Consider the following 14,553-nt stretch of genomic DNA (forward strand, 5'->3'; position numbering starts at 1 on the left):
CAAAAATGACATCCTTTTTATTTTCAGGGGTGATAAACGTAACCTATTGAATATTGAATTGACTATTAGGTAGCAGTTGGCCATAACTGACGCTAACATTACAGCAAAAGGAAGCTCAATGAATAAATTCCCTGCTGAAAAAACCAACATCAAACCAGCATGGACCAGCATTTGGAATTATGCTGGTCTATGCTGGTTTAGCTGGTGGTCACCAGCATACCAGCACCAAAACACAAAATATGCTGAGCTTGCTGTTATGACCAGCATGGGATGCTGGTGTTAGGCTCGAACTGATTTTGCCAAGTGGTTGATGTCCCCAGGGCACCATATCGTGTTGACCCAAGGACAACATTTTTCTAAATAAAACCTAAACCTACCCCAAACCCCAACCCTAACCATAACCAAACCCTAAAATCAGAGGGACATGATAAGTAAAAAACAATGGTCTAGAAACAGCTAATCTTGGTTGTAAGCTTAAATTTAAAACAAACTATAATCTTATTTCTGAAATCTGATTGGTTGATTGAAATGTTGTTCCAGGGTCAACACAATGTTGCCCTGAGGACATCAACCACCCGGCAAAATCAGGAGAGCCCTGGTGCTAGTGCTGGTTTGGTGCTGGTTTAGTTGGTGCTGATGCTGGTTTTGTGCTGGTTTAGCTGGTGTTCACTAGCAAACCAGCACCAAAACACAAGATATGCTGGTCTTACTGGTATGCTGTTTTTTCCAGCAGGGTTATATTTACATTTCTTTTCAAAACTCCATTTTTCTCTCTCTGAGCTCTTTTAGTTTACGTATACTTCTCTAATTTGGCAGTTTACCATCTTACATTCAATGATTGACTGCCTCTAGTCTTGAGGATACAGGGGGAGGGGCTTTTATGCCAGAAATGAAGAAACAAGTCATAACTTTATCATTTCTATCACATTACTACTAATGTTACTAATAAAAATTATATCTGGGGCCCCAAAAGTGCATTGGCCCTAAGAATCATCTTAACAAACAACAACCCCCCCCCCCACCCGCGTGGTGCCCCACTACAGAGCATATGCCAGAAATAATCTTGTTGTTTGTTTTTTATTATTTTTAATCAGTGCTGTGCTTTCTTCATGCCGTATATTCATTATCCGGTACCATGAAAACATTTTTTATTCCATTTATTCAGTCATAAAAAACTTTAAAGAAATGATAGAAACAGATCTGATATCTAATTATCCGTGAAAACAGACAACATGGTAAGAATGAAATACAGTAAACAAACTGGGTTTAATACTGATAGACAATGATTGGTTAATGTAAAGTCAGATGACCTCCACATAGATGCCCTCAGCTGCTGCTGCTGCTGGAATCACAATCTCTTTATGTACTCGCTGTCGCCTCGCTTGACGTCTTTGTCTCTTATGTGTCTGAAACAGACAGACAGATATTGTATGACAAGCATTCTACACAATTTACTTTCTGTTGTAATATCTCTCACTATGATTTGATAATGTAAAGACATTTTATTTATTTATTTTTTCTTTGTGGTTTATCTGTATTGTTGGTAAAGAACATTTAAATCATAATATTATTGCTGTCATCTGATTCTTCTGATGGTTCAGGACAAACACATACACTCACCTAAAGGATTATTAGGAACACCATACTAATATTGTGGTGAATGAGGCGCCTGCCTCGTCCTCCGATCACCACCAGAGGGAGCCATCTCCTGAGTTTTAAGTATCATTTTGGACTTCATTTCCCATGATTCCACATACCGGGACTGATTACTCTTCACCTGCACCTCATTATGTACCCTATTTAAGCTCCACTTGGACTTTCATTCAGTGCGAAGTCTTGATTTGCCACGGCTGTCATTTCTGAGCGTTTATCCTGTCTGTTTATATTCTGGTTTGTGACTTTGATCTGTTTACCCATTATTACGAGTGATTGCTGCCTGCCCTGATTTCCTGCCTGATTTACGACTACGAGTTTGCCTGTCCCTTGCATTGTACTGTTGGTGTTTAACCTGTTCTGCTTTATATTGAGAGACAATAAATACTGCAAATGGATCCTCAGCCTCACGGTGCATCATTACAGAAGACTTCGCCAAACAGTGATCCAGCGGCTATCTCTCAACTTACAGTACCATGGAACTCTCTGCACAAGCTCAACAGTTAGCAGGCCATCAACAACAACTGGCGCGACTTACCAACATCACGGAGGAATTAGTCGCTGCTTTGCAAGGTCTAAGAGGTATTTCCACCACTGCTAATCCTACCGTTGTTTCTCCAGCTCCGCCTCCCATCGCGGCAGCCAGCATGAATGCTAATCCCCGCTTAGCGCTTCCGGACAAGTTTAATGGTGATCCTGGAAAATGTAAGGGCTTTTTAATGCAATGCTCTCTCTTTGTAACTCAACAACAGTCTCTCTACCCCACCGATGACAGTAAAATTGCTTTTGTTTGCTCATTACTTACCGGTAAGGCATTGGATTGGGCTACCGCTGTCTGGAAGGAAGATGGATCTATGTTTTCTTCGTTTAACCATTTCCTTGCTCAGTTTCGCAGCATATTCGAACACGCCGTTGGAGGAGAGAGTGCAGAGGAGCGCTTACTACAGATATCTCAAGGAAATCGTTCGGCAGCAGACTACGCATTGGCTTTTCGCACACTCGCTGCTCAAGCAGGCTGGGAGGAGAAACCGCTAAAGCTGATTTACAGCAAGGGACTTAACCGTGAGTTACAGTCAGAGTTGGCCTGCCGTGACGAGGGGAGAGATCTATCTGCATTTATTGACCTGTCCATTCAAATTGATAATTTACTCAGAATCCGTCGTTCACCAATACACCCCCAACCGACGGAATCTACCGAACCAATGCAACTTGGATATACCCATCTCACTCCTGAAGAAAGAGAGCGCCGAATTCACAACCAACTCTGCTTGTACTGTGGTAAACCTGGACATCTGCTATCTACTTGCCCTACCCGACCACCCAACAAACGAAATACTATGGTGAGTTCCAACATTTTCACTTCACGCTCTCAAAACACTGTGCAAATTCAGGTACAGTTAATGATACAGGGGAAAATGATCGAGACGCTGGCTCTCATTGACTCTGGGGCAGCAGGAAATTTTATGTCGGAAAAGTTCGCTAAGCTGAATGATGTTCCATTAACAGAATGTCTCTCTCATTTGGCAGTGGAGGCGATAGACGGTCGCCCCTTAGGAGAAGGGAAAATTCAGTTCAGCACAGCTGACCTCTGTTTACAAATAGGTTCGGATCACCAAGAAGAAATTTGTTTCCATATTATCTCCTCTCCGCATCATTCACTCATTTTGGGTCTGCCCTGGCTACAGCTTCACAACCCTGTAATTTCCTGGAGGGATCATCAGATTATTCACTGGGATAGTTCATGCTCACTACGCTGTCAACCCACTGAGGTACCACTCCAATTAAATACCACCATTACCAATCCACAACCTTCTGAAATACCTGGTCTTCCTGAAGTATATCATGATCTATCTGAAGCATTCAGTAAGACCAAAGCTACCAGTTTACCACCACATCGCCCTAGCGACTGCTCCATCGAACTCCTACCCAACACGACGCCACCTAAAGGTCGAATTTTCCCTTTGTCACAACCAGAATCTGAGGCTATGAAGAAATATATAGAGGAAGAGCTGAAGAAAGGATTTATTCGTCACTCCGTTTCACCTGCCTCATCAGGCTTCTTCTTTGTGAAGAAAAAGGATGGAGGGTTACGCCCATGCATCGACTACCGTGCTTTGAACGAGATTACAGTGAAGTTTCGTTATCCGTTACCCCTTGTACCATCTGCATTAGAACAACTTCGGAAGGCTAAATACTTCACTAAATTAGACCTCCGGAACGCCTACAATCTCATTCGCATCAAGGAAGGGGATGAATGGAAGACAGCTTTCTCTACTCAGTCTGGTCACTATGAATATTTGGTGATGCCCTTCGGTCTATCTAACAGTCCGTCAGTGTTCCAATCATTCATAAACGATGTTTTCCGGGACATGCTAGATCGGTGGGTCATTGTTTACATTGACGACATCCTCATTCACTCAGAAACCATGGAGGAACACATTCAACACGTGAGAGCTGTTCTGAAACGCCTGATTCAATACCAACTCTACGCCAAGGCTGAAAAATGTGAATTTCACCAGACCTCCACTTCGTTTCTTGGATATATAATTTCAGCAGAAGGTGTTGCCATGGACGATTCAAAGGTGCGAGCAGTTATTTCCTCGCCAAGACCCAATACAGTCAAAGAACTTCAACGCTTCCTTGGATTTGCTAACTTTTACCGCAGATTCATTCGTGGCTTCAGCACCATAGCCGCACCTTTAACCTCTATGACAAAGAAGGGGTCAACCCGCCTAACTTGGTCTCTTACAGCTCTACAAGCTTTCCAACAACTCAAAGAAAGTTTCACTTCAGCTCCCATCCTCCATCACCCTGATCCTACAAAGCCTTTCATCGTGGAAGTGGACGCCTCCAGCACAGGACTCGGAGCGGTGCTATCTCAGCGTCAAGGTCCCAGTAATAAAATGTTTCCCTGTGCTTATTTTTCACGTAAATTGTCTCCAACAGAACGGAACTATGACGTAGGGGATCGGGAATTGCTGGCCATGAAAGCTGCTTTTGAAGAATGGCGACATTGGTTAGAAGGCGCACAACACCCATTCACAGTACTCACCGACCACAAGAATCTTGAATACCTACGATCTGCCAAACGTATGAATACTCGACAAGCTAGGTGGGCTATGTTCTTCACCAGATTCCAGTTTACAGTCACGTACAGGCCAGGTTCCAATAATACCAAAGCTGATGCCCTATCTCGCCTCCACAACGAACCAAACGAACACACCAGTACTGAAACCATCATCCCAGAAACTCATATCATTGCACCTATTCAGTGGGATATTATGACGGAAATCAATCAGGCCAACACTCTCTCTCCTCCTCCGGAGGATTGCCCACCAACCAAGACCTATGTTCCTGAGAATCTTCGAGCCGCACTAATGGACCAAATTCACTCATCACCCAGCACCGGTCATCCAGGCATCACAGGTACCATCCATCTTGCTCAAAATACTTTCTGGTGGCCCACTTTAACCAATGATGTTAGTAATTTCGTAAAGAACTGCAACACTTGCAATATTTCCAAAGCCTCCCATCAGCTACCAGCAGGATTATTACAACCTCTACCCGTACCGCAACGACCCTGGTCCCACATTGCCATTGACTTCATCACAGATCTTCCCAAATCCAATAATAACACGGTCATTCTCACTGTCGTTGATCGATTCTCCAAAGCATGCAGACTAATACCACTTCCCAAACTTCCTACAGCCTTTGAAACAGCTGAGACATTATGTAACCAAGTGTTCAGATTTTACGGTCTACCTGAAGATATTGTGTCAGATCGAGGTCCACAATTCACCTCTAGAGTATGGTCAGCCTTTTTCAAACAACTCAACATCAACATCAGTCTAACGTCCGGGTATCATCCACAAGCCAACGGCCAGACAGAGAGGCTAAATCAGGAAATCACACGCTTTCTTCGTTCATTCTGTCACCAGAATCAAGCAGATTGGAGTCGGTACCTCATGTGGGCAGAATATGCACAAAATTCACTCGTCAAACCAGCTACAGGAATCTCCCCTTTCATGTGTATACTGGGCTATCAACCTCCTCTCTTTCCGTGGTCCGGGAATCCTTCAGAACTGCCTGCTGTCGACGACTGGGTTCAGAGGTGTGAGGAGACTTGGAATGAAGCTTACCATCATTTACAGAGAGCCATTCGCAAACAGAAATTTCAAGCTGATCGCCGCCGCAGAGCTCATCCCGACTAACAGCCCGGTCAGTGGGTATGGCTGTCCACCCGAGACATCCGTCTCCGTCTTCCCCGCAAGAAACTCAGTCCCAGGTATGTGGGTCCATTCAAAATTATTAGACAAATTAACCCTGTTTCTTATCGATTGGATTTACCTGCCACTTACCGTATTTCTCCCACTTTTCATGTTTCTCTGTTAAAACCCGCTGGTGGTCCGAGAGGAGAGCGAGAGGAGGCTGCCGGTTCATCGGGTCCACCGCCCTTGCTGGTCGGCGGCGAGGAGGCGTAGCAGGTCCACGACATCCTTGTTCCAGACGCCGAGGTGGTTTCCTGGAGTATCTGGTCGACTGGGAGGGGTATGGTCCAGAGGAACACTCTTGGGTAAGGGCGAGAGACATCCTTGACCCTTCACTCACCGCCGAGTTCCATCGGAATCTCGTGGAAGACCTCGGCGTCACACGCATCCTCGCTTCGGGAGCTGCTCGCAGGGGGGGGGGGGTGGGGGGGGGCTCTGTGGTGAATGAGGTGCCTGCCTCGTCCTCCGATCACCACCAGAGGGAGCCATCTCCTGAGTTTTAAGTATCATTTTGGACTTCATTTCCCATGATTCCACATACCGGGACTGATTACTCTTCACCTGCACCTCATTATGTACCCTATTTAAGCTCCACTTGGACTTTCATTCAGTGCAAAGTCTTGATTTGCCACGGCTGTCATTTCTGAGCGTTTATCCTGTCTGTTTATATTCTGGTTTGTGACTTTGATCTGTTTACCCATTATTACGAGTGATTGCTGCCTGCCCTGATTTCCTGCCTGATTTACGACTACGAGTTTGCCTGTCCCTTGCATTGTACTGTTGGTGTTTAACCTGTTCTGCTTTATATTGAGAGACAATAAATACTGCAAATGGATCCTCAGCCTCACGGTGCATCATTACAAATATGGTACGACGTGGCATTTATTCTACGTGGCATTGATTCAACAGGGTGCTGAAAGCATTCTTTAGAAATGTTGGCCCATATTGATAGGATAGCATCTTGCAGTTGATGGAGATTTGTGGGATGCACATCCAGGGCATGAAGCTCTCGCTCCACCACATCCCAAAGATGCTCTATTGGGTTGAGATCTGGTGACTGTGGGGGCCATTTTAGTACAGTGAACTCATTGTCATGTTCAAGAAACCAATTTGAAATGATTGGAGCTTTGTGACATGATGTATTATCCTGCTGGAAGTAGCCATCAGAGGATGAGTACATGGTGGTCATAAAGGGATGGACATGGTCAGAAACAATGCTCAGGTAGGCCGTGGCATTTAAACAATGCCCAATTAGGGGTCTAAAGTGTGCCAAGAAAACATCCCCCACAACATTACACCATTGCATTAATGAGAAATGGAACAGGTGTTCATAATAATCCTTTAAGTGATTGTATAAGTTATTAGTTGTTCTCATTCATGTTTCTTATTCATATCTCATGAAATTATACTCATTGTGATTGGATGAGCTGTTGTATAAATATTAAAAAGATCTGTTGATGTGTAAATGTTGGGAAGTCAGATGCAAAATAATTTGAGTTTCACACTTTTATTTTTTAATTTAGTTTAAAATTCTTAAAGTTTGATTTCTCATAATACAACCGTTTTGGGTATTTGTAGTTACCTGTGTGTTTCGTACAAAGAATGGGGTGCCGTTCTGATAGATGAGCTGATAACTGCCATTGGTGTAGATGTGTGTGACATCACTGCAGTTTACGTAGAGCGGCATGTGCTCCTGATAGATCCCTAAATTCTCTGCATGTATTGCAGGAGGTCTGTATGTCCTGATGCGTCTCCTATAAAACAAGAATAAAGCTCAGATATTATTTACACTTACAGTGAGATTGAACAAAAAACTTGAAGTGTGTAAAGAAGTTTACCGTCGGTTTGTCTTTAACCAGCAGAAGAACATCAGAAGACACAAGAAGAGAATCACAGCAGATGCTGATGGTATCAGAGTCCATAACAGATGACCTGTGAAATAACACATAGAGAAGTTTTTACATCTGCATCTGTACACAAAACTCATTGAAAAAAAAAGAGTTCAGCATATGAGTTCATGCAACAACATAAGTATTTGAAAGTAAATGACTCAATGAATTAAAATAGAATGAATCCGTGCCTACCCGTCTGACCCTGAAACAGCTTGCGTGAGTCATTGCCCAGCAGGTTGATGGCGTAACATTCAACTGGCAGCCAAGGGTCTGAGATTCCTCTAAGAGTCGCTGTCAATATAAAGTTAGAATATGAAAAAGAAACGTTGTAGCTGTCAGGTAGATGGCTGCTGTTGAGACTCCAGGTGACAGCGGGACGAGGATTTGAGTCCACAGCACAGGTGCATGACAGCAGAGACCCGACCCATTCACAAGAGGAGTTACTCAGGATAACAGGTGCATCTGCACAAATAATATAAACATGACATCTCTAAAACAAAACTTTTCTTTTTTTTTTTTTTTATAAAAAAAACAAAACTTTTCTACTTTACGTTTAATTTAGATGTACATAAAATCAGAGAATACAAAGCAACAATATGTGTTTATTTTATAATTATATAAAGTCCAAAATCTTGAACTGTGATACCAAATGGGGAAAAAATGAATTTGGCATTGTTGTGACGCTGACAGTAAAAAATATAAAATACTAAAATATGTTATTCATGAGTGTATTTGTCACCCAAGATCATTGAGACCTACATAGTACATTGAGAGCTGTGAGGCGGGACTTTGCCTGTCCCAGTCTGTTGGTAACGGTGCATTGGATGCGTGTATCTCGGGTCACGTTGTAGATGCGTACAGTTGAAGCGCGTTTGGGCAGAACCACTGTGATCCCAGACTGAACGTAGGTCCACTGATATTCAGATACTGGTGGATCGGCCTTACAGGTGCAGGCCAAAAGCGCTGTTCCTCCTACTTGAACAGACACGGTATGGACCTGAATGCTGACATCTCGGGGTGGAACTGTAGAGACATCACAGATAATGTCATTACATTTATCATCACAAACCAAACCAATGAAAAATGAAACAGTTTTTCATACAAAGCAATGAGATGGAATAGAGCAGTGGTGTAGTCTAGATTTTTGTAGTGAGTATACTGTGATTTTTTCCCTCTCACCCTTATGCTCACTCGTCCCAGCGTGACACCCCATAAGCACCACCACACTTACAGATGCATACAGTATGGATCTTCATGTAATCGAGAGCATTCTGAAAGTGTACTCATAAACACAAACTGAATGTTATCAACATGTCAGTTTATTATAAGAAAAAAAGACTTTAACAGTCAATGGGTTTACAGCTGGGGAAACTTGATGGATTTTTAGACTGGTTTAGTGTTAATCAACATCTAACTCAGGGCCAAAAGTTACTCAACTGTTAATTAAAATGAAATAAACTGTTTCCAATCTTCAATCCGTGGCTAACACATGCATTGAAGGAGAAAAAAATATCCACTCTTTCAATAGCTATTATATGACACCTAGTGATAACATTACCATGTGTAATTCAGTGTTTCCCACAGGATTTTGAGGAGACTGTGGTGGTGATGACGTCACCCGCTAATTAGCATATATGTGACGTCATCATGTCGTGTTTGCGTTTTATCTAGTGTTGGCACCTGAAATATGTTTCACTTCTACTCTTTGATCTGTATCTGTATTTGATTTATATTATATATCAAATTATATTTTAAGCCGAATTAAGCTGTTTTAAATAGTGAAATAAAAATGTAAATGGGAATCATGAAAATTCTATTTGTGGGGGCCAGTGTTGATTCTGTGGTGGGCCACCACAAATAAATCAATGTATGGGAAACACTGTAATTTAATGGTGTAAATGTTTTTAATTAATTCACATTTAAGATGACCAAGAATTAACTCTAATTTGCAAAGTCATTGAAATAAAAGCTTATTTTATTCATATAATACAAGCAGTGTCTAAAAATGAAAATGGGATTTTACGGTACTTAATTATTATTACAAGACCATCATGTAGCCTAATATTAGACACCCAAACCAAAGTGAAGAAAATGATCTTTAATTTGCAAGTCTGAACTGAACATCAACGCAGACATGATTTTCCTCACAGAAGTTTAAGATCATATACATCTTGAACGTGGATATATAAATTAACACAGAGAAGGAAAGTTTAAGACTAAGCACAAGCACACATGCTGAAAGCTAAAACCATCAGGATATAATTACGGGCTTATTTTATTGCATTTGGAGCCTTACCTCCAAATAAAGTAATAAACTGGACTGATGTTTTAAATGTTGTTTACTAACATGAGAGTTGTTAACTCTCCGGATTTTATATTTCAGCACTCGTTCACTTCAAATGGATTGTTTGTTTACAGTGTCGCGTGAGCAGCTACACTGCAGGTTTGACTTCATTTGGCGCTAAGCAGACCCTTTGGTGATGTCAAAGTACCGCGAGAGCGATTCAAAGCAGATTTCTCCATGTGATAAATGCAATCGCTCTCGCGGTACTTTGCTGTCACTCGCCTGTGGGTTCTTCTGGTGCCACACCAGTCTGCTCCCCAGTCACTATCGCGCCGCTATGGTAATTTGATTTCATACGCGAATCGGATCGCGCAGTTCGGCAGGAATTCAAACACACCAAATATATAGCCTAATATATATATATATATATATGCAGTTCAATCTGCTAAAATAGCAAGTGTAGCATGCTACTGGTCAGTGCTTTACATCTGAATTATGACTAAACGTTTGAAATGTCAGAAAACCATGCTGTTACGCATCCTCAAGCTATTTTTAGTGGGTATACGGAAATCCTTGACAATTTCTAGTGGGTATACGGCGTATACCTGCGTATCACGTAGACTACACCACTGGAATAGAGTGCAAATACTATTGCTGATAAAAGAGAATCATGTGCTTGTGACTTTGTAGGAAAAATACCAGAGTCTCCTCTACAATATACACTCACCTAAAGGATTATTAGGAACACCTGTTCAATTTCTCATTAATGCAATGGTGTTATGGTGTGGGGGATGTTTTCTTGGCACACTTTAGGCCTCTTAGTGCCAATTTGGCATCGTTTAAATGCCACAGCCTACCTGAGCATTGTTTCTGACCATGTCCATCCCTTTATGACCACCATGTACTCATCCTCTGATGGCTACTTTCAGCATGATAATGCACCATGTCACAAAGCTCGAATCATTTCAAATTGGTTTCTTGAACATGACAATGAGTTCACTGTACTAAAAGTGACCAGATAGAGCATCTTTGGGATGTGGTTGAACGGGAGCTTCGTGCCCTGGATGTGCATCCCACAAATCTCCATCAACTGCAAGATGCTATCCTATCAATACAGGCCAACATTTCTAAAGAATGCTTTCAGCACCTTGTTAAATCAACGCCACGTAGAATTAAGGCAGTTCTGAAGGCGAAAGGGGGTCAAACACAGTATAGTATGGTGTTCCTAATAATCCTTTAGGTGAGTGTATATAAAATTACTGTATAACAACAATTGTAATCATATATAGCTCAAGAGACTTAATACACTTCTTGGTTAGATTCCAGACTATGACCAATGTTGGGGAAAGCTACTTTTAAAAGTAATGCATTACAATATTAAGTTACTCCTCAAAAATGTAACTAATTGCATTGCTTAGTTACTTTTCATGGAAAGTAATGCTTATATTACTTTTAGTTACTTTTGCGCTACTTTCTCTTGGCTGAGGCTTGATCTCTTTCAGGCTTTCAGGTGTTTTTTATGACTGAAAACTTCTGCATTTAGAAATTGCATATTTCATTACAAAAATGTCGAGCTCTGGCCTGCCATCTCAGTTTTTGAATCAAACTGTTCCCACACAGGCGTGAACACATAGAGTGCATAATATGACTACGTTTAATTTAATTCAGTATGTAATTTTTTTCTTAATTGAATTTATTAAACTAAAAAAGTAACTTGCATTCCTTTTTTAAAAAGTAACTCAAATATTAATTTGTACATTTAAAAAGTAATGCGTTACTTTACGTAATGCGCATCGCTTGTAATGCGCTACCCCCAACACTGACTGTGACAAAATAAAATCATACGATAAGAGTATGGTGCTAAAAAAGTTGTAAAAAAATTAATGCCGATAGCATTGCTCAGTTTAAAGGTGACATAGAATGATTGAACGGAGTATTTATCCTTATTCTGTGATGTGACATGTAAACAACATTTATTTTTGTTTGGGTCTGTAATGCCTTAGAAGCTTCCTAAAAACCTCTCTCAGAAAGCTCTATTAGGGTGGGGGATTTTAAACAAGTGGTTTTGCTCCTATTTGGCTCCCCCTACTGGCTTAACTTGCAATCTCATTACTGATTGGCTGACTTTGCTACCCCTCAAAAAAATGTAGCCAATTATTTTAAAGTGGATGGGCAGTTAGATGCCTGTGATGTCATAAGCATCAGTTTTTCAGATTGGGCTGTTTTCTGGCTTACATTTCTAAAAGAGGAATTTCTATAAGACTGAGATGTTTAGCATGTTTAGCACTTTTTGTATGTTTGTGAATGTGGGTAGACTACCATTATTCAACAAAGACAAGGTAAAAATGCTTTTTCATTCTCTGTCCCCTTTTAAGAATTTAAAATATGTTTTGAGTTTATATTAACTTTCTTTCGACTAGACTTTAAGATTTGGTAACTCCAAGTGCAATCTGACACTTTGTTGAGATTTTTTTTTAAACTCTATGAGAAACAAAGCAGAAGACTTATATATAACATAATTATAGACATTTGTATTCATTAAAACATTTTCATGACTTGTCCATGCTGGGAAATACACATGCAATACAGATTCCTCTGAAAAGTTAAAGGAAGACAGGACTTACAGTGAACGAGAATCTCTCTGACGGCTGAAGACTTCCGGTTCCTGGGATAGATGGTCTCACATCTCACTCTGGGGTTTATATGTTGAGGTACGGTGAAAGTGAGAGTAGACCGGAGAACTGCTAACAGACCCGGCTCATGTTGAAGTTCTGTGTCTCCGTGCACGCTGCTGCCGTCCGGCTCTCCACGCTCCCACCTCCACATCAGACCGGGACGATCGGTCGGACAGCTCAGCCTTACGGAGCAGTTCACCATCACCAGCTGGCCTTCTTTCACTGGTCCTGGATCAGTGAGGACTGGTGGATCTGGTGTATCTACAATATGAGAATTATATTGAGTATCAATTCACTGTTTGATGTCCCTGTATATCACAGCAACATTCAGGGACCACATTCACATCCAGACAACAGCACACTTATTTAACGTATTTGTTACATTGATGTTGATTTTGGTGGGCACATCTGGTGACCTTTGACCCGGTTCCCTCAGTTGGAGCTCATATGTGTTCTGGTCTTCCTTTTTGATGCTGCTGATGCTGATAGTGCAGTCTCCTGAGCTAAGGTTGCCTCTGAAGGACACACGGTTTCTGTAGTCAGGATGAATCGCCTCTCTGCGTTGGTTGGTGAAGACTGTTCTTTTCAGCATGGAGATGGAGGAAGATCTCTTGAGGAGAACTTCCATGCTCTGTGTGGTGGAAAACGGGCTGAAGGAGCAGGGAATGATGACGCACGAGCCTTCCAGGACGGAGAGTTTCTCCGGAGCAGACAAAGAGAAAGCAGGGGTGGTCCTCCAAAGATACACTGATGTGAAGAGAGGAGAGATGAACCACATCCTGAAGCTTAACTTAAATGTATCAACTGATATAGAAAATGTCAACATTTGTGACTTTACAACATTTTGTTATATTTTAGGAAAATTAAAAGGATTAATAAAACATTGATAGTTTAGCATATATTGTGAACAAACAACATTGTGTAATGCATGAACTACAAAAGTAGCTTTGCTTTCAAAATCTTTTCTGTTGAATATAAAACACAGTAGATCAGCACAGGACAGTGTGATGAGTATTTCACAACAGAGGCAAAATATGGAAACAAGAAGTTAGGATGAGATGTTTCTCTCTGTCCTCTTCTGTGCAGAATGAGATTCAGATGCATAACCATATTATTTACAGCATGTGGTTACTGATTTTAATATTGTAGAATTTGATATAATGCTTTAGTGAGAGACAATGTTAGTATTGTGAAAATTGTGAGAAATTATGTTTTATCATAATTCTGCTCATATGACCATTTGATTTGATTTGATTTGATTTGATCAGCTGGTCTGTGTATTAAATCTCACTTACCTGACATGACAGTAATGAACCCGATCACTTTATCTGTTGCCATGACCGTGCAGCAGCCGGAGAAACACACCAGTTGATGGATAGTGTCCGGGGATTTTGTGTCTTTTTTTGTTTTAGGGGGAAGTCAGAACTTGAAGGTCTGGCAAGTTTCGTAACTGTGATCTTACTGATGTTCCATGACGTTCCTGAAAAAACATCTTCTCGCCTTGACCCTTGAAATGCAATTTATACTTTAGCACTATGTATTCTGATCTACAAAATATATACAAATTAAGTTTTCTTGATTAGCAAAATTACCTAAAAAAATAAGTCTAGTTTAAGACATAAAATATACAAATTAAGTGAATCTGTGCTTAAACAAGCAAAAAAATCTGCCAGTGAGGTAAGATAAGTAAAACACTTAATTCAAGAGAAATTTGCTTGCTCATTGGCATATTTTTTGCTTGGTTAAGCAGAAACTTAAATTGTATATTTTTTAGTCAAAAA

General features: G+C 41.1%; 2 protein-coding genes across 2 annotated transcripts; both read right to left on the reverse strand.

Annotated features, from left to right (window-relative positions):
* Positions 1–1,058: 1,058 nt before the first annotated feature.
* On the reverse strand, positions 1,059–13,030 carry LOC129449068 (myelin-associated glycoprotein). The gene is made up of 6 exons (XM_073872634.1): positions 12,722–13,030; positions 8,573–8,836; positions 8,006–8,275; positions 7,760–7,853; positions 7,504–7,675; positions 1,059–1,406 (listed from the first exon to the last, which is right to left on the reverse strand). Exons 1-6 carry the CDS (start codon positions 12,972–12,974, stop codon positions 1,302–1,304), a joined length of 1,158 nt encoding a protein of 385 aa, XP_073728735.1. The 5' UTR covers positions 12,975–13,030; the 3' UTR covers positions 1,059–1,301.
* A 67-nt stretch (positions 13,031–13,097) lies between these two features.
* On the reverse strand, positions 13,098–14,223 carry LOC141367317 (sialic acid-binding Ig-like lectin 14). Its single transcript, XM_073872635.1, has 2 exons — positions 14,068–14,223; positions 13,098–13,519 (listed from the first exon to the last, which is right to left on the reverse strand). Exons 1-2 carry the CDS (start codon positions 14,108–14,110, stop codon positions 13,113–13,115), a joined length of 450 nt encoding a protein of 149 aa, XP_073728736.1. The 5' UTR covers positions 14,111–14,223; the 3' UTR covers positions 13,098–13,112.
* Positions 14,224–14,553: the final 330 nt, after the last annotated feature.

Source organism: Misgurnus anguillicaudatus, chromosome 10 (assembly GCF_027580225.2).
Source record: "Misgurnus anguillicaudatus chromosome 10, ASM2758022v2, whole genome shotgun sequence".
NCBI lineage: Eukaryota > Metazoa > Chordata > Actinopteri > Cypriniformes > Cobitidae > Misgurnus > Misgurnus anguillicaudatus.

Bases quoted from the DNA above. Each gene is read 5' to 3' on its own strand.
- LOC141367317 (XM_073872635.1), bottom strand. From the start codon at position 14,110: ATGGCAACAGATAAAGTGATCGGGTTCATTACTGTCATGTCAG. The intron at 13,520-14,067 runs GTAAGTGAGATT...TCTTCACATCAG, and splicing joins GTTCATTACTGTCATGTCAG to TGTATCTTTGGAGGACCACC.
- LOC129449068 (XM_073872634.1), bottom strand. From the start codon at position 12,974: ATGGTGAACTGCTCCGTAAGGCTGAGCTGTCCGACCGATCGTCCCGGT. The intron at 8,837-12,721 runs GTAAGTCCTGTC...ATGTCTCTACAG, and splicing joins CAGAGAGATTCTCGTTCACT to TTCCACCCCGAGATGTCAGC. The intron at 8,276-8,572 runs GTAGGTCTCAAT...TTATTTGTGCAG, and splicing joins CACAGCTCTCAATGTACTAT to ATGCACCTGTTATCCTGAGT.